The sequence below is a fragment of the Bicyclus anynana genome, chromosome 26 (assembly GCF_947172395.1).
Source record: "Bicyclus anynana chromosome 26, ilBicAnyn1.1, whole genome shotgun sequence".
Taxonomy (NCBI): Eukaryota; Metazoa; Arthropoda; class Insecta; order Lepidoptera; family Nymphalidae; genus Bicyclus; species Bicyclus anynana.
The window spans coordinates 5,363,807-5,387,297 of record NC_069108.1 but is presented as its reverse complement, the minus strand read 5'-3'; the positions used below and the strand labels follow the sequence as shown (position 1 = coordinate 5,387,297).

General features: G+C 39.0%; 2 protein-coding genes across 8 annotated transcripts in view; one reads left to right on the top strand and one right to left on the bottom strand.

Annotated features, from left to right (window-relative positions):
* LOC112053453 (exportin-7-A) overlaps positions 1 to 21,387 on the bottom strand; it is a 43,352-nt gene extending 21,965 nt beyond the window's left edge. Inside the window, exons 1-11 of the mRNA XM_024092861.2 lie at positions 21,324 to 21,387; positions 18,662 to 18,757; positions 17,842 to 17,945; positions 17,094 to 17,193; positions 10,099 to 10,206; positions 8,861 to 8,988; positions 6,956 to 7,151; positions 5,739 to 5,954; positions 4,320 to 4,466; positions 3,001 to 3,173; positions 512 to 690 (exon numbers count right to left, since the gene is read on the bottom strand). Of these exons, the coding sequence (XP_023948629.1) occupies positions 512 to 690; positions 3,001 to 3,173; positions 4,320 to 4,466; positions 5,739 to 5,954; positions 6,956 to 7,151; positions 8,861 to 8,988; positions 10,099 to 10,206; positions 17,094 to 17,193; positions 17,842 to 17,945; positions 18,662 to 18,757; positions 21,324 to 21,353 (1,477 nt within the window). The 5' untranslated portion in view covers positions 21,354 to 21,387. The remainder of the gene's footprint in view (positions 1 to 511; positions 691 to 3,000; positions 3,174 to 4,319; positions 4,467 to 5,738; positions 5,955 to 6,955; positions 7,152 to 8,860; positions 8,989 to 10,098; positions 10,207 to 17,093; positions 17,194 to 17,841; positions 17,946 to 18,661; positions 18,758 to 21,323) is intronic.
* Positions 10,724 to 16,172, top strand: LOC128199646 (uncharacterized). 7 transcript variants are annotated; one of them, XR_008252200.1, is made up of 2 exons: positions 10,724 to 10,804; positions 16,013 to 16,172. XR_008252200.1 is itself a non-coding variant. In XM_052890010.1 (2 exons), the coding sequence occupies exon 1, from the start codon at positions 10,866 to 10,868 to the stop codon at positions 12,243 to 12,245; it is 1,380 nt and encodes a 459-aa protein (XP_052745970.1). In that variant the 5' UTR covers positions 10,811 to 10,865; the 3' UTR covers positions 12,246 to 12,795; positions 16,013 to 16,172. The 7 variants fall into 7 exon arrangements, 1 of the variants encoding a protein (XP_052745970.1); XM_052890010.1 differs by lacking the exon at positions 10,724 to 10,804 and adding an exon at positions 10,811 to 12,795; XR_008252203.1 differs by lacking the exon at positions 10,724 to 10,804 and adding an exon at positions 12,868 to 13,651.
* Positions 21,388 to 23,491: the final 2,104 nt, after the last annotated feature.

The window sequence follows — 23,491 nt, the reverse complement described above, 5'->3', positions numbered from 1 at the left end:
TAAATTATTATATAAACACTGTTTCACCCGTGATAGCCCAGTGGATATGAAGAGCCGTTATAGACCAGTGGATATGACCTCTGCCTCCGATTCCGGAGGGTGTGGGCTCGAATCCGGTCCGGGGCATGCACCTCCAACTTTTCAGTTGTGTGCATTTTAAGAAATTAAATATCATGTGTCTCAATCGGTGAAGGTAATCATCGTGAGGAAACCTGCATACCAGAGAATTTTCTTAATTCTCTGCGTGTGTGAAGTCTGCCAATCCGCATTGGGCCAGCGTGGTGGACTATTGGCCTAACCCCTCTCATTCTGAGAGGAGACTCGAGCTCAGCAGTGAGCCGAATATGGGTTGATGACGACGACTGTTTCACTGTGCCTGTAAATGGCAGCACGCATTGCTGGTCCGTAAGTCAAGCGTGCGTAAAGAAGTTTGACTTCAAAACTCAACACCTGCTCCAGCTGCTGCTGCAGCTGCAGCAACCTGCTCCAGCTGCTGCTGCAGCGTGCTCACCTTGCAGCTGCAGCAACTGCTGCGGGTTGGTCTCGACGCTGTAGCTGGCGGCGGCGCGGTCGAAGTGCGCCACCAGCAGCTGGCAGGTCTTGCCGTACTCGCAGCGCCCGATCACCGACACCTGCTCCAGCTGCTGCTGCAGCGTGCCCACCTCCTCCAACGGGTCTTCCAGCCCTTCCCTGAAATAGTAAGTACATGATAATAGGGATGATAACAGTTTTTTAAATTGTATATAATTGTATGCTAATAGTAAAGCAATTTTGGGGATTTAAAAGGTCAGATTTGCGGCGCTGCCGCGGATCCCTGAAAAATGCCCCATACAAAATTGAACGAACTAATGACGTCATAGGTACGGGAATGATCGTTTACTTACTTAAAAATTACTAATATCTTTGTTATTTGTGCGTTTATGTTTACAGTTCATTTATTGAAAAATGTCACGTTTAATGTAAGGAAGCTAAAAATGTATAAATTTTCATCTAATTACGATAAAAAAAAATTTAATAGATTTTGAAATTTTATAATCTTATTTATTTTGCAAATATCCCGACAATCTTTACTTTTTATGTATTAATTAGCTAACATTGACCTTATTTACCCGAATGTATCATAGAAATCAATATATTCAAACCTAGTCATCATCCCCATTGCAGTGACATTATAAATAAAGCAGTGGAACAAATTTTGAATCCGTAGCTACTTTCATAGTTCGAGTCGTAAAACAATATCGTACTTTCACAGCGTAATGTCTTACGGTATTTTATTGTGGGGCAAGGCTGCCGATATACAATCTATATTTGTACTTCAAAAAAGAGCAATTCGAGCAATATATCAATTAAAATCACGCGAGTCCCTTCGTCAAAAGTTTAAAGAAATAGGTATACTAACAGTAGCCTGTCAATATATATATAACAGTATAGTATATGTAAGACAAAATATTAATTTGTACAAACGAAAAGGAGATTTAAACCCACGTCTTACTAGACACGGGCATAAGTTAGTTATTTCTGCATATCGTCTCCAAAGAGTAAAAAAATCTTTTGTAGGTTTGGGTGTACTCTTCTATAATAAAATCCCCAAGACTGTGATGGACCTGCCAATGCATAGCTTTCAGCAATGTGTTAAAAAACATTTACTTAGTCGAGGGTACTACAACATTGATGAGTTCCTTAATGATAAAGATGCTTGGAGGTCGTTGGATCAGCTTCCACCTTCACACAGGAAGTAAAACTATAAAAAATGTAAACAGTAATTGTTATTAATTGTAAATTATAATACTGTATGACTTTTTCAAAAGAGCAACTGTTGAGTTTCTTGCCGGTATCTTCTCAGCAGAACCTGCCTTCCGAACCGGTGGTAGAATCTTTACAAATAGTCAACTGACGTGTCAAAAGTGCTTGTAAACTGAGCCTACTTGAAATAAATGATTTTTGATTTGATTTTTGATTTGAAATATGTTACGGTTATTTTTTCATCATGTTGAATCCTTAGGTATTTCCAGAGAATTTATGTATCACTTGCTTCTCTTATGATTCAATCGAAAAAATATCTGTTTTTATATGGCACTATTGAATACATAGCTACTCATATATTAGGATTCTAAACATGAATCATTATCTTTTATCGTGGTGAAAAAGTACCAGGATCTGTTATTATTTAAATCTGGCAAATTCTTAATATAATATAGCTACTTTTAGAATTATATTTATAAATCACTCGCTTTTTTGGTACAATCGTAAGAATCAGTTTGATTTTGTATATACATAAACATACGCTTGAATAGTAGTTAAATTCTTTTATTATTTCCACATAGTGCTTTTGAATCCTTAGGCTACTTGTAGGAATGTATCTATGACGCACTCGCTTGACCGTTAGTTAAATTCTATTTCCACGTGGTGCTTTTGAATCCTTAGCTACTTTTAGGCGTATATCTATGAACCACTTGGTTGACTCATAGTTCAATTCTTTTATTATTAGCACCTGAAGCTGTTGAATCCCTAGCCACTTTGAGGAATCCATTTATGAATCACATGGTAATTCATGGTTCAATGTTAAGAAACAAATTCTATTTTTATAATAATTAGATAACTGTCTCGAATTGCCACATCTGCAAATGTACCTCACGATCACAGCGATGGAGTCCAGCCTGGAGGTGACGTAGGCGGCGGTCACGCCCGGCGCGTACACGTCCAGCAAGTGCGGCTCGGACGCCTTCACGTACGGCACGGACGCGACCATGCGTTGCCATAGCGACAGCAGGTAGTGTACGGAGTTCGGTGCGAGTTGCCACATCTGCAAATGTACCTCACGATCACAGCGATGGAGTCCAGCCTGGAGGTGACGTAGGCGGCGGTCACGCCCGGCGCGTACACGTCCAGCAAGTGCGGCTCGGACGCCTTCACGTACGGCACGGACGCGACCATGCGTTGCCATAGCGACAGCAGGTAGTGTACGGAGTTCGGTGCGAGTTGCCACATCTGCAAATGTACCTCACGATCACAGCGATGGAGTCCAGCCTGGAGGTGACGTAGGCGGCGGTCACGCCCGGCGCGTACACGTCCAGCAAGTGCGGCTCGGACGCCTTCACGTACGGCACGGACGCGACCATGCGTTGCCATAGCGACAGCAGGTAGTGTACGGAGTTCGGTGCGAATTGCCACATCTGAAAAATAAAACATAATAGGGTAGTTGACTCATATCAAATTTAATATGAACAATTTCGAAAATTTTTAAAATTTTTAATTTTCAGACGACTACAAGGCCTTGAACAAAAATTACCTGTGAAATGAACCAACGTGAATAACGCATAGAAGGCTGTTACTGTATCAAAAAATAACTCTGAACACTATGCCGTCATTTCTGAGCGGTACAGGTGAGTACGCGAGTGAATGGAATTTCTCAGGCACAAATAATGAATTACGACTAATTATAATTGTACGGTTTTGTTATAGTGTTAAAGATTATTCAAAATAAATGTCGAAAATCCTAGTGCCGTACTAAAATAGTGGTGCCGGAAGTCAGAACAAACTTTTAATTGTCGACAATTGCAGAAGCAAAATAGGTCATTTATTACTGTACTGCATTTATGCAATTCCTTTTATACACATATACAGATACTTTACCCGACGCTTCCTGAGCACACAACTCGACATTGTAGACTATATTTAGGTATTATTTATTCAGGGTTCCCAACTTAGGGGTTTTCCCCCCAGATTTAGGGGGCAAATAAATGAAATGGGATTTTTTAGGGGTCTGAAAATTTTAGGGGTATTTTCAGGGATTTTTTAACTCTTTAATATTTTTAAAATAATAATAATTTTAATATTTCTTTCTTGACCTAACGACTTATAACGATATAATACGTTATTCTACAACCACTCTGAGGCAACTGGCGGCAATTTTCATCGAATAAAAAAAAAGGTTAAATTTATTCATTGTCAAAATGTATGATTTCCAAAAATCTGAATCTTCAGATAAAGACATAATATTTTGTCTATATTAAATATATATATAATATATTAAATATACTTTTGAAACATATTACAGCATATTATTTCTAAATTGTTATGAATTTATATTTTTTAAGGGGACAATTCAATAATTAAGGCGATTTTAGGGGTTTTTGACACAAACTTAGGGATTAGGATAGGGATATTTTGGAGAGTTGGTAACACTGTATTTGTTTAAATAACGTTCGTTGTTTAATAAGCGACTAAATAAAATTAAGACAATTATACACATTTTTGTCCGCCTCAGTTTTGATGCGCTAGTACTATCTCAAGTTTATATAAAATATCATTGGCAGTACCTGTAAACTCTGCACAGTGAACTTGGCAATCAGCTCGATGAGCCGAGGATATCCCTCCACCATCACTAACTCCCCGAGCTGGTAGTTAGACTTAAGGCGCGCCATCAGACGACAGAACTCGTGGTAGTTTGTGGGATCAGAAAGACCCTGGAATTGGAAAAAATTCATTGTAGACAGTGAAATATGTGTTGTTGATTGTTTAGAGCCCCAAGCTACTTCAAGAATCTATTGCTTGAATCGTGGTACATTTCGATTATTATTTCCACCTGAAGCTGTTGAATCCCTAGGTACTTTGAGGAATCTATTTATGAATCATTTGCTAACTCGTGGTTCAATGTTAAGAAACAAATTTTATTTTTATTATTATTTGCATCTGGTGCATCTATTATTATTTGCATCTGGTGCAGAAATAATAAGAGATGCACGTTGAATCCTTAGCTAACTGTCTCACTTTAATTTATGAATCATTTGCTGCAATCGTGGTTGATTTTTTTTACATTATTTTGGTTATCTTCTACATACATTATACCAAAACTAATATCCTTTTTTTACATAATATAGACGAGCGCTTGGCTACAATCATGCATGTAAGCGATTATGAATCCTTTACTTCGTTCCATCGTAACAAAAGAGTGACATTTCCGGTTAAGCCGCTATTGATCGACTTCTGCTATTTCTCTCACGATACGCCGTGGCACGCATTGTAGGATGACTACTGGAGATTATCTGAGGATCTCTGAGTGTCTCTGGAGCCGGTGCTCACCTGTGTGTCCTCCAGTATCCGCATGATGCCGGCGCGGCGTTGAATAACTGTCTCATTTTTATTTATGAATCACTTGCTTCAATCACGAATGAATTGTTTATACGTTGTTTATGTAAGGTAAGATACGTGACCTGGAGCCGGTGGAGCCGGTAAGCTCACCTGCGTGTCCTCTAGTATCCTCATGATACCGGCGCGGCGTTGAATCCTTAGCTGTTTCATTTTTATTTATGAATCACTTGCTTCAATCACGAATGAATTGTTTATACGTTGTTTATGTAAGGTAAGATACGTGACCTGGAGCCGGTGGAGCCGGTAAGCTCACCTGCGTGTCCTCCAGTATCCTCATGATACCGGCGCGGCGTTGAATCCTTAGCTGTTTCATTTTTATTTATGAATCACTTGCTTCAATCACGAATGAATTGTTTATACGTTGTTTATGTAAGGTAACATATGTCGTGACCTGGAGACGATGGGTGGTGAGCTCACCTGCGTGTCCTCCAGTATCCTCATGATACCGGCGCGGCGTTGAATCCTTAGCTAACTGTCTCATTTTTATTTATGAATCACTTGCTTCAATCACGAATGAATTGTTTATACGTTGTTTATGTAAGGTAACATATGTCGTGACCAGGAACCGGTGGAGCCGGTGAGCTCACCTGCGTGTCCTCCAGTATCCTCATGATGCCGGCGCAGAGGCGCGAGAGGAATTTGGAGCGCTCCGTGTTGCTGAACAGCGAGCGGCGCACGGACGCCACCTGCACCAGGCACGCCAGCGCCAGGCTGCCGCTGGTGCCCTGCACGCTGTGGTACAGCTCGAAGAACAGCTCCAGCGTGCCGGCCTCCAGGAACGTCGGTCGCCAGGACGTTGGGATCTGGAATGGAATAGTTGTATGATAAGCAATAGCTTGGCAAGTTTGTTGATGACTCTTCCATGGTATGCGGGCGACGGGAGACGAAGGACTGCGTGGGTGTGAAGTCGTGCGCGCGGGGCAGAGGCTGGAAGTGAGGTGCATCAGTCGTGGGCAGTCACGTTAGAACAAAACGCACACGATACACAGATTCGAAAATGAGTCCGACGACGGTTTATTATTGGTTGTCAAGGCAACCAGATAACTCATTTTACATCAATATTATTATAACCGATTTTTTATTAAATTGAATATTTAATAAAAAATCGATTGTGAAAAGGAAAAAGACTTATTTGTTACGAGTTGCGGTCAACTTTTTGCTGTCATAGCTTAAACACCCCCCCCCCCCCCCCCCTCCCGCAGCAGCAGTAGCGGCGTTAAAGAGTAACAAACATCCAAACATTCATACAAATTATAGCGCGCGATGCGAGCAGCAGCGCATCGCGCAGCCTCTCCGCAGTTTGTATCGTGCCGCGATGCAAGAACCAGCCCATGTGTAACGGCCCTGTATGGGTTCGATACTAGTCGGGCATACTCTGACCTAATATTACGTGAGTTTTAGCCGTGTTTCGTAATCAATTAATATGAATAATACTCACGATATATTTAATTCTAAAAAACATCCATACTGTTAGCAATTTTAAATATTGGTCCTACTAAGTCATGATACGTCATGATACGCCGGTACATTGACGTATCATGACAGGAAATACACCTTGACATTTGTAAATAATAAATTGAGATATTGTCATGATACAAGGTATAAAAGCTATCGGTTCCTTATTTGCGGGGCATTCGTTCATTTGCTATCGAAGAGGCAACAGGTGCCAAGTGATAGCAGTGAAATGTAATATATATATATGTGTCTTATTGGTGAATAATACATAGTATTGAAGATCAACATGAATATTATTTCAAAAGCCCTCTGAACTTTATATTACAAACTCTCGTTTACAACGTTGTACCTGTACAGTGCAGAGGTCGTCCGAGGACTCGTCGCTGGTGGTGCCGATGAAGTCGAAGGTGAGACAGTTGTGCGCCAGCCGCAGCAGCGCCGCCAGCAGCGCGTGCGACTCGCCGCGCGCCTCGCTCAGCCCCTCGCTCCGCGCCGTGCCCAGCAGCGAGCACGCCAGCCGGAACATCTCGAACAGCTGCGTGTCTCTGAACAAACCATCAATCTTAACACGTTCGTTGCGGTCTCAGACCAATTATAGAAGGACCTGTATCGCACTCATAGTCACGAACAAAATGGTCTGTCATTTTCTGAGGAAAACGAGCTTAGATTTGGTGTATATCTAATACTAAGCTAGAAGTTTTTGCCCGTTTTTTTACACCATTCAATTATACAGAAAAGTATTTTTACGGAGCTCTTTAACCGACGAACACGATTACAACTATTTAACATCGATGCTATAGAGACAGTTTTTATAATCGCATTAGATCGTTGATCATATACTTTGACAGAAAAGTAACGTCTAGTGAGGCAGGTCCTATACAAAAATTGGTCTGAGGCTGCGGTACTGATTTTTACTACTTTACTCTGGTGCGTTATACGAAGTTTTTTGACCTCATACTAAAACTTTATGTGGTGACTGGTGTGGTACGAGGTCCGACGACCTCGTAACTCTTGAAGATGCTAGACTTACGAGGTCAATTGACCACGTACCGCAGCGAACGTGTTAATCATCATCATCATATCAGCCGATGGACGTCCACTGCAGGACATAGGCCTTTTGTAGGGACTTCCAAACATCACGATACTGAGCCGCCTGCATCCAGCGAATTCCTGCGACTCGCTTGATGTCGTCAGTCCACCTGGTGGGGGGTCACCATTCCAGCACTTTGCACCATAGTTACGAATTTTTTTTTTTTATTCTTTACAAGTTAGCCCTTGACTACAATCTCACCTGATGGTAAGTGATGATGCAGTCTAAGATGGAAACGGGCTAACTTGTTAGGAGGAGGATGAAAATCCACACCCCTTTCGGTTTCTACACGGCATCGTACCGGAACGCTAAATCGCTTGGCGGTACGTCTTTGCCGGTAGGGTGGTAACTAGCCACGGCCAAAGCCTCCCACCAGCCAGACCTGGACAAATTAAGAAAATCTCAATCTGCCCAGCCGGGGATCGAACCCAGGACCTCCGTCTTGTAAATCTAACGCGCATACCACTGCGCCACGGAGGCCGTCCAATTGTATAAAATGAAAAATTCCTCCTCCAATATAGGTTCGTAATGAATCCTCAGAGTATGCATGGCGTTTATGAATCAATGAAGAGCACGTCACTGCGTGATAGCCTAGTAAATTTGATCTCTGCCTCCGATTCCGGAGGATGTGGGTTCGAATCCGGTCCGGGGCATGCACCTCCAACTTTTCAGTTGTGTGCATTTTAAGAAATTAAATATCACGTGTCTCACACGGTGAAAAAAAAGACATCGCGAGAAAACCTGCATACCAGAGAATTTTCTCAATTCTCTGCGTGTGTGAAGTCTGCCAATCCGCATTGGACCAGCGTGGTGGACTATTGGCCTAGCCCCTCTCATTCTGAGAGACTCGAGCTCAGCAGTGAGCCGAATATGGGTTGATAATGATGATGATGATGACGGTGGTACAACGGAACAAGTGATGAATGATGGTACAATTTCTTGTTTTTTTTTTTTTGAATTCTTTTAGTTCTTTTAGGTTGGTAGGTAGATTTAGTTTTTTTTTTAATGGTAAATTAAGAATTGTATTAAAATAAACGCATATTAGCCTGTAAGTGGGGTGTACAATGTAGCATATTACATTTTAATGCATGTTATGTTTATAGTCATAAGTTTTTTGTACACAACGTTGGCTTCCGAATAAATAAATAAATATATGAGTGTTACCTGAACGAGGAGGCAATCTTCCTGTGCTTGGTGATGGAGCGGCCGGCGTCAGCATCCGAGATCTGGTTCATCTCCATGATCAGCTGCGAGAGCAACTGCACGCCTATTGTTCCCAACTCTGCCGGACCCTGGACAGTCACACAAATTATTTAAGAACTAGCTAACGCCGCGCGGTTTCACCCGCGTGGTTCCCGTTCCCGTAGGAGTACGGGGATAATATAAGCCTATAATGAACATAACAAATACCTATAAATATTATTCTTGCATCTTAATACGCAAATTGTTAACGAAAGAAATACATTCAAACATCACCTTTACAATAATAAAAAAAAAAAATAAAAAAAAAAAAAAAAAAAATCCGCAACTGCGAAATTTAAGAAGCCCCAACAACATAATCTTACGCTCACCAAGAACAAATTATGGTAAACGAAATGTTACTTATGAATGTGCTCAAGCCCACTTAAACTAATTATTATAAATTAAATAAAAAACTATATCACAGTGCCGCATCTAGTCGCACATTACTCTCTGGTAATGACGACCGGCCGCTGTTGATATTTCTTTTTCAATGACTACCTACCTCAGACTAAATACATAAGGACTAGTATCGCACCCAAATTCACAAACAAAATTTTCTGCCATTTTCTAAGGAAAACGAGCTTAGATTTCATACATATCTTATACTAAACTAGCAGTTTTGGTTCGTTTTTTACACCATTTAACTACACAAGAAGGTATTTTTACGAAGGTTTTTAACTGACGGACACGATTGTAAACTATGAAACATCGATTCTATAGAGACAGTGTTTATAATCGCATAAGATCGTTGATCATATACTTTGACAGAAAAATAATGTCTTGCGAGGCAGGTTATCTAATTAGTCTGAGCTACCTACAAATAGTCATTAAAAATTAAATTATTATGTATTTTTGTTTATCATGTTGTAATTCTTATTGTACATTTGTTATTATATTATTGATTATAGTTTATTTGTTAGCACTACTATTATTACTACTTTTTACTATTCTTGTACGCTCAAACTGAAATGTAAGTTTCACATAAGTGAACGAGTTAATTCTTAGTGAAATAATAAATATTTTCAATCCAAAACCCTATAGCCTTCCTCGATAAATGGGCTATCTAACAGTGAAAGAATTTTACAAAACTACTATTACTAAAAGAAAATTAATTTATTTTTGCAAAATCAACTAATACTTTATTGTAAAATCTCACTCACCTGCATGAATTTCGACACGTCCCCCATGACGTTGTGGAACACATACTCCTCCTTCACCGTGTCGAACCAGCCCAGCTTGGTGATGCGGGCGAACAGGGACACCAGCGCCTGCAACCGATGATAGGCTAGTTGACACTTTTTGTAAAGGGTATTAAATTGTTATTTGTATGTATCTTTATTTATGTAGGTATAAATGTAATTGTTGGTAGGTATATATAGCTAATCATAGTGAAACACAAATCACAATCATGCAGTTGGTTTCACTGTGCACTGGTTAATTCTCTCATTTATTTATTACTTCTTTTTTTTTAAATTTTTAACAATATAAGTATAAAATACATTTTAGTGTAAGAAAATCTGAAAATAAATAAATAAAAGCTTTGAAGAAATTGGAATTTGGAATCAAAACAATGACACCACAGATTGAAGAATATTAAATATTGACATGAGCTAGCTAGCGTCGGCCAAGGTTGACCCACGTGCGGTCTTACACCGATCAACCTCTAAAAGTGTGTCTTCCTTACCCACGCGACATTGGCGAAGTAAATTGTACCCAGTTGGTACAGCAGCAAGCCATAAAATCAAAAATTGAATTGAATTGAATTGAAATTGAAATGAAAAAAGGGGATTCCGCTCGTTGACTAGTTGGCGAACACACGTGTTTTTGTTGTTGTTTGCTTGTAGTTGAGACCTGGTGGAGGTATTGGTGAGTTGTTTGTGTGTATTGTATTAACACTCGTACAGATTTTGGGGTGACCGATTTTGGGATGGAGGCGGAATCGCCGGGGGACACCCCGGATGCAATGGATACGTCAGTGACCCAAGAGAGAAGTAGGAAAAGAAATGCTGAACCGATAAATCAAAATACAACCACAAAGCGAGTTATCACTAGCTCAGATAATGAAACTGCATCGACTGAGAACGTGTACACTCACCCTTCCCTCACTATTCTAGACAGAACGTATGGTCCCAACGACTTGGGTCCGTTCATTGTCCACATCACACGAATCGAACCTGATCCGGCAGCCGGATTATCTCTAAGACCTATCAAAATTGGACTTCTTCTCACTAAGAACAACATTGAGAACATTGTTCGTGATGGTGTTAAGTCAGTAGGTAGAAATAGAGTTTCAATCGAATTTAAACGAGGTGAGGATGCTAACACATTTCTACAGCATAAATGCCTAAATGGTTGTAAGCTTAAAGCTAGTATCCCCGCTTTCAACGTTACAAGAATGGGTCTCGTCAGAGGCGTTCCTAAGGAGTGGTCCATGGTGGAACTCGTAGAATCTCTGGAATTACCCGAGAACTGTGGTAAAGTCCTCAAAGCGAGGAGACTTAACCGCAAAATAATTAATGAAGGTACTCCATCTTGGGTACCTACTCAATCTGTTGTCCTCACATTTAGTGGTCAAGTTTTGCCAAAACATATATATGCATACTATACATTAATGGTTGTTGAAAAATATCTCTTACCCACAATACAGTGTCACAGCTGCTGTAGATTTGGCCATGTTAAATTACAATGCAGAAGTAAACCCAGATGTTTCAAATGTGGTCAGGAACATTTTGGAGAAAGCTGTCAGTTAACAGAAAACGCTTTGTCCTGTGTCCTGTGCACAGGCAAACATCAGGCTACATATAAAGACTGCCCAGAACACCAACGCCAACGCAACATTAAAATAATGATGTCAGAAAATAATATATCATATATTGAGGCCGCAAATATAGTTCCCCCAGTGCGCAAAGCTTACTCCTATGCTGACATCTCGGCCACAATGTTCGCCCCAGTGCAGGAGATTCCATTAAATAGACCTCCTGTACTGAACCCCAGCAAATCCTATAGGAAAACTACTTTCTCTTCACCACGCCCCAGACCGCCTCCCTCCAAAGGCTTCAACAAACAAGCTCATAGCGCTATTGTTAATCCCCCCTCATTTTCCTCACCCAATGGAAGTGCGCTGCATAATCAAATTAAGTTCTCCACAGAGGACCTCATAGAAATAGTAACAACCTTAATTAATAACTGTGTGCTGAAACCTCACACAAACATACCGAACAACGTTGCTCAAAAAATAGAAAAATTTACTTCCCACTTTAATGTTCATAATGGCTCAGATAGTCCAATGGAACAGCAGGAGTGTTAAAAATAAAAAAGTTGAAATAACCTCACTCATAAAACACCACCATCCCGTCATAGTTGCCCTCTCTGAGACATGGCTGAGGCCTGAGTCTTCTTTCAGAATTCCGGGCTTCGCCTGTCTTCGGGATGACAGACATGATGGACATGGTGGTTGTGCACTACTCATTAAAAAATCCCTAGTATATTCTCAAATTCCCCTGTCTATAAATTCACAAAATATTAACATAGTTGCAGCTCGAATTTTAAATAAAACATTTGTTTCTATCTATATACCTTATCCTAATAATAATATCAAAGATGAATTAGTATCTCTGCTCCTTCAACTCCCTACACCTCTAATCTTATTGGGAGATTTTAACTGCCATCACATCTCTTGGGGCTGCTATTACAGTGACTCTTTTTCTAATGTACTTATTGATATATTTGATAGAATTAATGTGTGTATACTGAACGATGGATCCCCAACTCGCAGGGTTTACCCTGGTCAAGATCCTAGATCAGCTGTAGACTTGTCAGCTTGCCCACCAGATATTGCCATATCAACATCTTGGAAGGTATTACCACACACACATGGAAGTGACCATTTCCCAATTGTAATATCATTAGATCAATATGTAACACCTGTCTTACCCCCTAATCCCCTCTTAAAGTATAGACTCAATAAAGTAGATTGGAAACTGTATGGAAATTCTGTGGAAACCTTTTTGTCAAGACTTGAACCCAAAACCTCTGGAACCTTGCAAAGGTATGATCTGTTTCAGCAAGCTATATTAAGTGCTGCTGAAACTCATTTCCCCCTAAAACAAAACTGCCAAAAGTTTCTGTCTCCGCCCTGGTGGGATTCAGAGTGCACAACAGTAATACAAACAAGAGATGAGTCAGAGACTACATATAACAATAGTATGACTCCAGAAAATTTCATTGCTTTTCAAAAAAACTCTGCCAAATCTAGAAGAACCCTTTCTAAAAAGAAAAAAAATGGTTGGAAAGGCTTTTGTGAGAGTTTGTCTCCTAGATCCCCTTCAGGTCTAGTCTGGAAAAGCATTAAAAGATATAGAGGTTCTAAAAAGATGGATTCCCCCATAACTAACGATCCAGCAATGTGGATACACAAATTTGAATCACAATTAGCCCCGCCATTTGTCCCAGACCTGGCATATTTCCCAACCTCTAACAATTTTAGGAATTCAGACAGACTTGACAAAGAATTTTCATTTGAAGAACTCCAGATAGTATTAGGAGCTGTTCAAGATTCCTCTCCTGGAGAAGATGGAATCCCATACTCGTTTCTAAAAAATTTAACTGTCAATGGCAAACAACATTTACTTGACTTACTAAACAATATATTTATAACGGGAAATATTCCACAATCCTGGAAAACCCAAATTATCATTCCCATTCTGAAGCCAGGTAAGGACCCTGCTGAGCATAACTCCTATCGCCCAATTGCTTTATCATCCACTCTCTGTAAGGTACTAGAACACATGATTAAGAATAGACTAGAATGGCTCGTAGAAAGCCGAGACATGTTGGGAAAGACCCAGTTTGGCTTTCGTAAGAGTAGAAGCACAGCTGACAGTCTAAGTATGCTCGCTACCAATATACATCTTGCCTTCTCAAGAGGGGAATACCTGGTAGGTATCTTTCTGGACATAAGCTCTGCATATGATAGTGTTGATCTTCCTATACTCAGGCGTAAAATGCTTAATCTGAGTATTCCTGCGAGGATTGTACACTTTGTCATGAATTTATTCATGGATAGGTCTATCAAAATTCGTGTTAATGAAGAACTTAGGCCCCCCAGAACTGTGTGGAAAGGCCTTCCTCAGGGATCTGTCCTTAGCCCATTGCTATACAATATTTACACTAGTGATCTAGAATTAGCAGTTGACAGTTTTTGTAACACACTACAATATGCAGATGACCTGGCTCTATACTCCTCAAGCAATTCAATTAGTGAAATATCCATACAGCTAAACTCTGCCATGCATTACCTGAGTATTTGGCTATCAGAACACGGATTAACTCTCTCTGCGTCTAAAAGTAAAGCAGTAATTTTCACTAGAAAAAGAACAATTCCAGACCTAGAAATAAGGTACGAAGACCAGATCATTCAGATGGACTCCTCAGCTAAGTTTTTGGGCGTTATATTTGATTCAAAGTTAACACTTCAGTTATATTGCTGAAAAGAGTGAAAAAGGAGTTAACATAATAAGAGCTCTGTCTGGTGTATGGTGGGGTTCTCACCCATACTGCCAGAAGCTTTTATATAATGCACTTATCAGAAGCTATTTTGATTATGGTTCCTTTATATTTGAACCATGTAATAAAGAAGGGCTGGAAAAGCTTAACTTGGTGCAAACAAAGTGTCTTCGCATAATTGTAGGAGCCATGAAATCCTCCCCCAATGCAGCTTTGATGGTAGAGTGTGTTGATCCCCCCTTAGATCTGCGGAGACAATACTTATCAGATCGGTATGTTTCTAAATTGATTCAAGTAAGTTCACACCCCCTATTACCTTATTTAGACTCTCTTTCACATAAGGTTAATATTGACAACTATTGGGTAAATAAGGATCCCCCTAGACTTGTCAGGAGTTATAGGCGATGCAAAGCATTACCCCAACCAATATCTCAATCACCAGCGCCTCCCATTTTTAATTGTAGTTTTGATGCCCTTATCTTCAAGCCTAATGTCTTGTTAGATCTTGGTTATCCAAAAATGACAGAGAAGCTAATAGAAAACTATATCAAGTCTTAGGAGAAAAATGGATGGGATGGACCTTAATATTTACTGATGCCTCCAGATTAACTACCAACGGAAATGTAGGCTCAGCCGTGTGGATACCGAAGTACAATGTAGTGCTCTTATTTAAAAATCCTTGTCAGACATCGGTATTCACCGGTGAAGCTATTGCCATTCATGAGGCGGTACAATATGCCAAATCCCATAGCCTAACTAAAATATTGATACTTTCCGATTCAAAAAGTTGTTTGCAGGCTATATCAGGCAACATCTTTAAAAGCAGCAGTAATAGCTCCCAGATAATTATTAACACCAAAGAAGCACTACATTATTGTTGTGTTAATAATTTTGAAATAGCTTTAGCATGGATTCCTGGACATAGTGGGATATCTGGTAATGAGCAAGCAGACTTATGGGCTAAGGAAGCAGTTCAATCTGGACTTCCAACCTATAGTTCCATATATTGTAGTGATATTCTCCCCTTGGCTAAAACCTATTTGTTCAGAATGTGGAGTCGTAGATGGAATGAGCTAACCAAAGGCAAACACTATAGAAACATTCAACCTGATATACCCTGCAAACCCTGGTTTTTTAAATTTAAACATATTTCAAATAAAAGAACAACATCCGTTTTATGTAGATTGAGATTAGGACATGTATGTACGCCCGTATTCCTGAATAAAATCAGGGTGAGAGATAACTCGCTTTGTGAATGTGGTATTGACGAAGGCTCTGTTGAACATATTTTTTTCAATTGCATCAAACACCCGATATCATTATATGACTTAATACCCCCCAGTACTCCTCGCCCAATACACTTCCCTTCTCTACTCAGTTTCCCAAATCCTACAGTACTGAAATGTTTATGTAAATATATAAATCTATATGATATTAAAATATGAATATACACTAACATGGTTCTATATGATGTTCGAGATACATATTTTATGTTAACCCTATAATCTGTAACCATTCCCTATTTTACTAATTAATACCTATTATATGTTGTGTTGTCTTGGTGTTTAGGTCTAACAAGCGGTATATATAAGAGCGGTCTCTACAAGAACTGAAAAGAAAGCGCAACGGAACAAACAACATGATGTCTTTTCCACTACGTTGACATTGGCGGAATTATTGCGAAACAATCGCAGTACAAAGTGCCATAGACAAGAAAGAAGAAGAAATATTGACATTTGAGAAAAAGTATTTTTTTTCTTTTCTGTAGGGAAATGGCAAAGGTATTACACCGTACAGCCATGTCTTCTGTTGAGTCTAGTCATAACATAGAGAAATTAGAAACATTATTAAAAATTTATAAAAAAAATTCACCCTCCCGCTGCGGGACATTTGAGTGCCCAAGCAACCGGTGGTCAGGGCTCCAGAGTGAGGAACCTCCTCACAATACGCGCCGTCTCAAGAATCACTGCCTTTTGTATCCGACTCTTGATCCAACAGTTAAGCGAAAGCTTCTTAAGGTGTTGGTCGAAGCTTTTCGCTATAAGACCATTGACTGAAACAACTATCGGAACAATAATAGTTGACTCAACATTCCATATGGCGGTAATCTCGTGAGCAAGGCCCAAGTATTTTGATACTTTTTCCTTTTCGGCTTTAACCAGATTATCGTCATGTGGAACAGTAATATCAACAATTATTGCACGACGCACTGACCGATCGACTAGCACTATATCAGGTCTATTGGCTACAATATACCTGTCAGTGATAATCGTTCGGTCCCAGTAGAGCAATGCACTGCTATTTTCAAGAACTGACGCTGGGTCGTACCTATAGTAAGGCATCTCAAAATCGATAAGGTCATATTGAAGAGCAAGCTGTTGGTGGATTATCTTGGCTACTTGATTATGTCTGTGCAAGTATTCGCCGTTAGCAAGGTGAGAACACCCGGACACAATATGCCTGAGGGACTCCCCAGGACGATGACACGCTCGGCAGATGTCTAGAGTGCCATCTTTCATAATGTGTTTCCGGTAGTTTCTTTATTTATAGAAACACAAACAAGTCTTTATTACTATCTATCTACTATCATATTCATGTGAAATAATTATCATTTATATATAATATCATAAGATATTCGTCTCTCTCTTACCTGAACAACAAAGTTGGCGAGCTTGGGCCGGGTGGCGAGGTAGTTGAGCACATAGTTCCGTATGTCCAGTCGCTGCTGTACTGTGAAGCTGTTGGTTGATCTGTAACACATGTGGTTTTTATTATAACAACAATAGGGATAGTGAGTTTTTTTTTACATTACATAGCAATATAAAAAAAATTCAAACACGCTTGCAAACAATCGCTCGCGCTTGTGTGACGGGACGGGTAGCAGCAACAGTGATTATTGCGGTAGAGGAAACACATCGAGCAGGTCCCAGGACTTGTGATCTTGGGAGGAGGTTTAAAGAATCCTTTCAGAATGCATAAACACTCACTTTCCCTGCCCGACATGTTCTCCATGCCTATGTTATTCATTAAACAATTTATGATAAACAATAGTTACAACACAAAACATTATTGCACAAATTCAGTAACGCGACTGGCAGCGTGACGGTGTCTACGCTGCCTTACAAACAACTGAGCTAAAGTCATCAAATCTCCTCTCCTCTACGATAACATAAATAATGAACGTTAATACCACCTGTAATTGAGAAACTTGTAACACTACCGGCAAAGACGTACCGCTAAATAATTTAGCGTTCCGGTATGATGTCGTGTAGAAACCGAAAGGTGTGTGGTTTGTCATCCTACTCCTAACAAGTTAGCCTGCTTCCATCTTAGATTGCACCATCACTTACCATCAGGTGAGAGACAGCATCTCGTAGAATGATTATTATGATGGTTACCTGCTGATGAGCTTGGCGAGTGTGGTGGCGGCCAGCAGCTGCGAGTAGCTGGAGTTGGACCGCTCCAGCAGCACCTGGCACTTGCTCAGAGTGTCCGGGGACTCCTGCAAGTTAAACGTCATCTATTTATAACAATAATAGTTTAAAACATTAAAAAACAGCTCTTCCGCCATCTTGGATTTAAGTCACATGACTACAGTTTTTGTATTCCTGACAACAAACCCTTTTATTTGATATCCATATCATGGGGGTAGATTTTAAACAGCCAGTCCGCCATATTGGATTTGTCATTTTGTTTTTTTTACAAAATCATATATAGACAAAACTTTAGTTAGTACTTAACTTGTTTAGTGCAACGCTATGTAATCATTATTGAAGTCCATTTTCTTACAATACAAACATAAGCATACATCTTCAGATATGAGGATATGCAGGCTATGCCCCCCTGGTCCTTCTATAGCTAGCGTTCATGTTCCGTGATGGTATCTGTAGAACAACCAGCTCAGCTGTATTGTAAGGCTGCCAGTCCACCGAAGCGGTGCAAGGCAGCGGAGCCAAGAAACAGAGAAATAAATTAACCAAACCAATAGGATTGCATAAAATCTCCGCTCCTCTTAAGTGGACAGGGACTTGCGAGCTAGTTTAAAAATTCATGTAAAACCAGTAAGTGGAGCAGGGAAGTCACTTAGCTCCGCAGCTTCGCTCCGCTTTCCAGTGGACAGACACAGTATGCAACCCCGCTCCGCATTAGTTTGTTTCTCCGCTCCACTCTGGTGGGCAGGCAGCCTAAGAGTGAAGACTGCAAAACGAGTATTCTCACCTGGAACCTGACCACAGCCACCTCAGCCTGGTCCCGTATGGACGGATCCTGGGACTCATACAGCTGCTTACACAGAAGCTCTATCTGAATCACCTCCTGGAAACACATTAATACATTTTATAGCTAACTAGTGACAACCCCTTTACTATAAAAAACAAAACTAAAATAACTGATGTCACATACTGCATTAAAACGCTGAAATAGAAGTGGGCAGGACATATGATTCGAAGTAAGAAGGATAAATGGTCAAGAGACATAACAGCTTGGTGCCCAAGGCACCAGAAAAGAAACAAAGGAAGACAGCATCGTAGATGTGAGGACAATGTCAGTAAATAGCATGGGTCACTTGGAACAGACAGGCAAATAACTGTTCAGTGTGGCGGGCTCTATTGGAGGCCTAAGCTGTAAAGCACGACAATCTCAACATGTCAATCAAATAAAATAAATCAAATAAATTTGTAAATATTTTAAGATATTTGTGATTGTTTAATAAAGGCTATTATTATTATTAACTAGCTGACGCCGCGCGGTTTCAGTCGCGTGGTTCCCGTTCCCGTAGGAATACGGGGATAATATATAGCCTATAGCTCTAAGCGATAATTGGGCTATTTAACACTGAAAGAATTTTTCAAATCGGACCAGTAGTTCCTGAGATTAGCGCGTTCAATCAAACAAACAAACAAACAATAACAATTCATTCACCATACAGCAGAAACTGATCTGAAGATATATTCCCTACAATTTGGTCAAGTAAACCTAGACTTAGGCCACAAACCCACATCAGAGTAACATGGTGGATCTAAGCTCCAAATTCTACTAAAAAAAACGATGCACAACCCTGGTGTGAGATAATTATGAATATTGAATATACAAGAGACTTTTGGATAAATGTTGAATAGTTTTCTCTATTGTATGTAACCCCCATCAGATAGACTGACGACATCAAGCGAGTTGCATGGATTCGCTGGATGCTGGCAGTTCAGGATGGCAGTGGATGTCCTACTGCTGGTATGATGATGATAGTATGGAAACCATGTATATCATATGTTATCAGAATGAAAATATTTATATGACAATGTACAAGTACTCATTAATATTGAACGAGTGAACATTTAACAAACTACATTAAATATGCCTAAATAGGCAGAGCATTAACACCCATGCCGAACTATAGGCCGCCACAACTACACACAAGCATACAAGAGAGGCACTACCGAGCCTCGACCAAAGGATAACAAAGAAACTGACGTGCCTCACATGCAATAAGTTGAGAACAAGTAGGCCTAATAACAGGTCACTGCCCGCCATTGGCGTATTTAGGATCCTTTCCTGGGGATGGTCTACATATCACTGAACAGAATCGACACTCAATATAAAAATTACGTTAGCAATATTTGTAGACGTAGACCTCTGAAACGGCTCGACTTATTAAATATTTTTTCTTTGTATCTGATTCTATGGTAGGTATCAGAAAAGGTCTTAATAAATTTTTCAAAATATTTATTACTTACAGGTTTTTCTTTGTACAGTTGTAATTGTGATTATTTGACATTTTAAATGATATTTTCTGTAAAATTATTAGTCTTTGGGCGTTCATCGTAGAATTTTAAATCGGTAGCCCAGTATCCTAGGGTGGGCACTAGACTATTCTAAGGTGGGTCCGGCCCACCCCGCCCACCTGCTATATATGCCAATGCTGCCCGCTAAACAAATATCTCTCAATTCTAGGTGCGACTGACAGATCCTGCAGGGAGGATAACATATGCTACATGTTATGCTCAGATGCAGCTGCATAACCGAACAACAAGCAACCAACATTGGTTCCTCAGTGTCACTCCATGACACTATCGGAGCCTGACCTCTATGTGTGAGAAGTCTGCCAATCTACAGTGGACTAGCGTGGTGGAATAGCCTAACCCCTCTCATTCTAAGAGGAGACTTGTGCTCAACAGTGAGCCAAATAAGTATGGGTCGTTAATGATGATGTTTATAGTATCCCAGATCACAATAAATGAGAGGTTCTTTGTTATGTATTGCACAATAACTATAATTAATTTCAAAGAAGGATTATCAGCATTTAAATAAATTAACATTTTCGGCTTTTAGACAATCTCTCATTTAATAATTTATAATGAAAGTATTCAGCATGGAGCAAAATATCACTATTGCAACATTTTTTGATGATGTAGAAAGTGTTTTATAATAGGTAACTTTTTGTAACATGTAACAAAAGCGATTTCTCTTATAATACACGATTTTTTGTCACACTTTTAGGAAGTTAGACGCAATGGAAAGCGTAAAATTGGACCGTGTTTACAAACCTCCGAAACAATCCAGTTTCAAGGGTACATTATTGTCAACACGTCTAACCAATGTGCCGGTAATTTTACACGACAATAATAATTAAAGACAATCAAAAATACGTACAAAAACGTAGAACAATGCGAGTAATTGTTATTTAAAAGAAAAGTCCACCGAAAATCTTTGTAATACGCCATCGGAAGTCGACAAAAACAAATGATAGCAAAACACATTTTATAAACAGTTTCTCTGGATTTTCTTATCACGCATTAATTTTTAGTCATGCAAAAATGTTCAGTGCCAATTTTGAGGCTACAATTATGTTAAAATCAGTAAAATATTGTAATATTTTGATTCTCACCTGTTCTTCGGCCATCTTTGTTATTTTCATGCATTTGAAATGACGTTTCTCTTCACAGGCTACAGCGCAGACAATTTTTTGGGTAGCTCACAGTCACAGATACACTATCAACTTCGGAATTTTTTTTTTTATTTATTAGGTATTTTTTTTATTAAAATAAATAAAAAATACATAATTCTGAATACGACTTTACTAATTGAATACAAACCAAAAATTTATTATAACCGAGCTTCAACAAAAATAATTTGTCAAAATGTTTTACAAATTAAATTATGTAAAAAGCGGACGTCAGGAAATCGATGTAAACTTTCAACTCCTATTTCATTCACTTCTTTTTATATTTTCGGATATAAAACAAATAATCCACTACATAATAATTTTACAAAAATGTAACTCGAAAACATGACCGACTTACTTAAGTACATAAAAAAACTTCAACTCCATACCATTTTTGCAAATATAGCTTGGAAAATGAAGGACTTTCCATACAAACTTTTAACCCCATTTTTTTTTTTTTTTTTTTTTTTTTAATACACTTTATTTGTACACCACAAAAATAAAAGAAAACAAGGAAAACAGAAACACGAAAAAGTAGAATACAAAAGGCGGCCTTATCGCTTAGTAGCGATCTCTTCCAGGCAACCTTAGGCTTAGGAACTTATTAGGACAACTGTAGGTGGTGTGTACGTAATAATATTGTACATATACATACATACAAATAACTACACACTAATACATAAACCATAATACACAAATTATATAATAATTATAAATATCATAAAATAAACTAATTAAATATATCATTATGTCGTATGATAAATATTCTAATAAAATAAAATATGTAACTAGTGACTAAGATAATATGTCTTAACGGATTTTTTAAACATATCAAGGGATTTGGATTTCCGAATGTCCACTGGGAGTGCATTCCATAGCTTAATAGCACGAACAACAAATGAACACTTATAAAATTTACTCCTATGGAAAGGCATACACAGAGTAAGAGCACGACATGTTCTTAGTTAGTTTATTTATCGAGAAGAAGTATCTTACCTTCTTCATGCTTCTCCGTATTATGGTCTCAAATCGTACCAAGTTTCATTTCAAAATATTTTCAATCTACCTACAGAATTTGAACTGTTACAGTTTAAATGGTCTAAGACAAACATACATTCGTAAACTTAACATTTCTTCTGTCCTCGTCGGATAAAAATGTATGACACTGGCCACACGGAATTTTAAAAATCTTTTTAAATAAAAATAAAACAGTTGTCATTCTCATAGAAAGAAGAATAAAAAAGGTATAAATCCAAAAAAAATTGACAAATTTTAAGTGTTCAATACAAAATAATGTAAAATTTCACACCTATGCATATACATCGCATCACATAGAGTAACATGTTATTTGCTTTTTAGAAATATTTAATTTTGTAAATATGCTACGAGTAAAATTAGCAAAGTTACGGGAAGTTTGCGCCACGACCGTCCTAATTCCGACGATTTTAAAAGGAACTAAACCATTTAAAATTAAGAAAGACAGGTGTAAGTAATCTTAATCTTATTATATAAAAGGTCACTCATCGCAAAACATCGAAAACCACTTGACTTACAAAGAAGAAATTTAGCAAGGAGTACCTATAACTATAACTCGTGCGCATTAACTTGCCACCTGGCTACCAAACACACGAGCGCACGAGCTGCACCTAGTTCATAGTTAGTAGAAAGTTATACTATGTGCACTGTAGCATGGTGCAGGTGACAGTTGCCTTATGACGCTCGTAATACGTACTAATAAGTGATGTGATATGTGAATCGCGGCAAACATTCAAGAGTGAAATGAACTGTCACCTGCACCATGCTACAGCGCACGAACTGTACTAGACGATCCGCTAAGAACGGCTTTTGCAAGAGGGCCAAAGTCATACAAGTGATCTAAGTTAGAGAATAGAGAGAGAATAGAGAGCTGGTCACTGTCATTAAAATCTAAGTGCTCGTTAATGAATTAACAATATCTCCCTAAGCCTATCCTGTATTGGAGCAGCATGGTGAGCCTACGTTCCACAATATTTCATCTTTTATGAAACAGGCCAATGATGATGATGATGATGATGATGATGATGATGATGGTGATGTTGATGATAATGTCTCAAAATAGCTCTCATTAAATT

What these genes read in the sequence shown, in the direction of transcription:
- LOC128199646 (XM_052890010.1), top strand. Translation starts at nt 10,866, where the DNA reads ATGGAGGCGGAATCGCCGGGGGACACCCCGGATGCAATGGATACGTCA.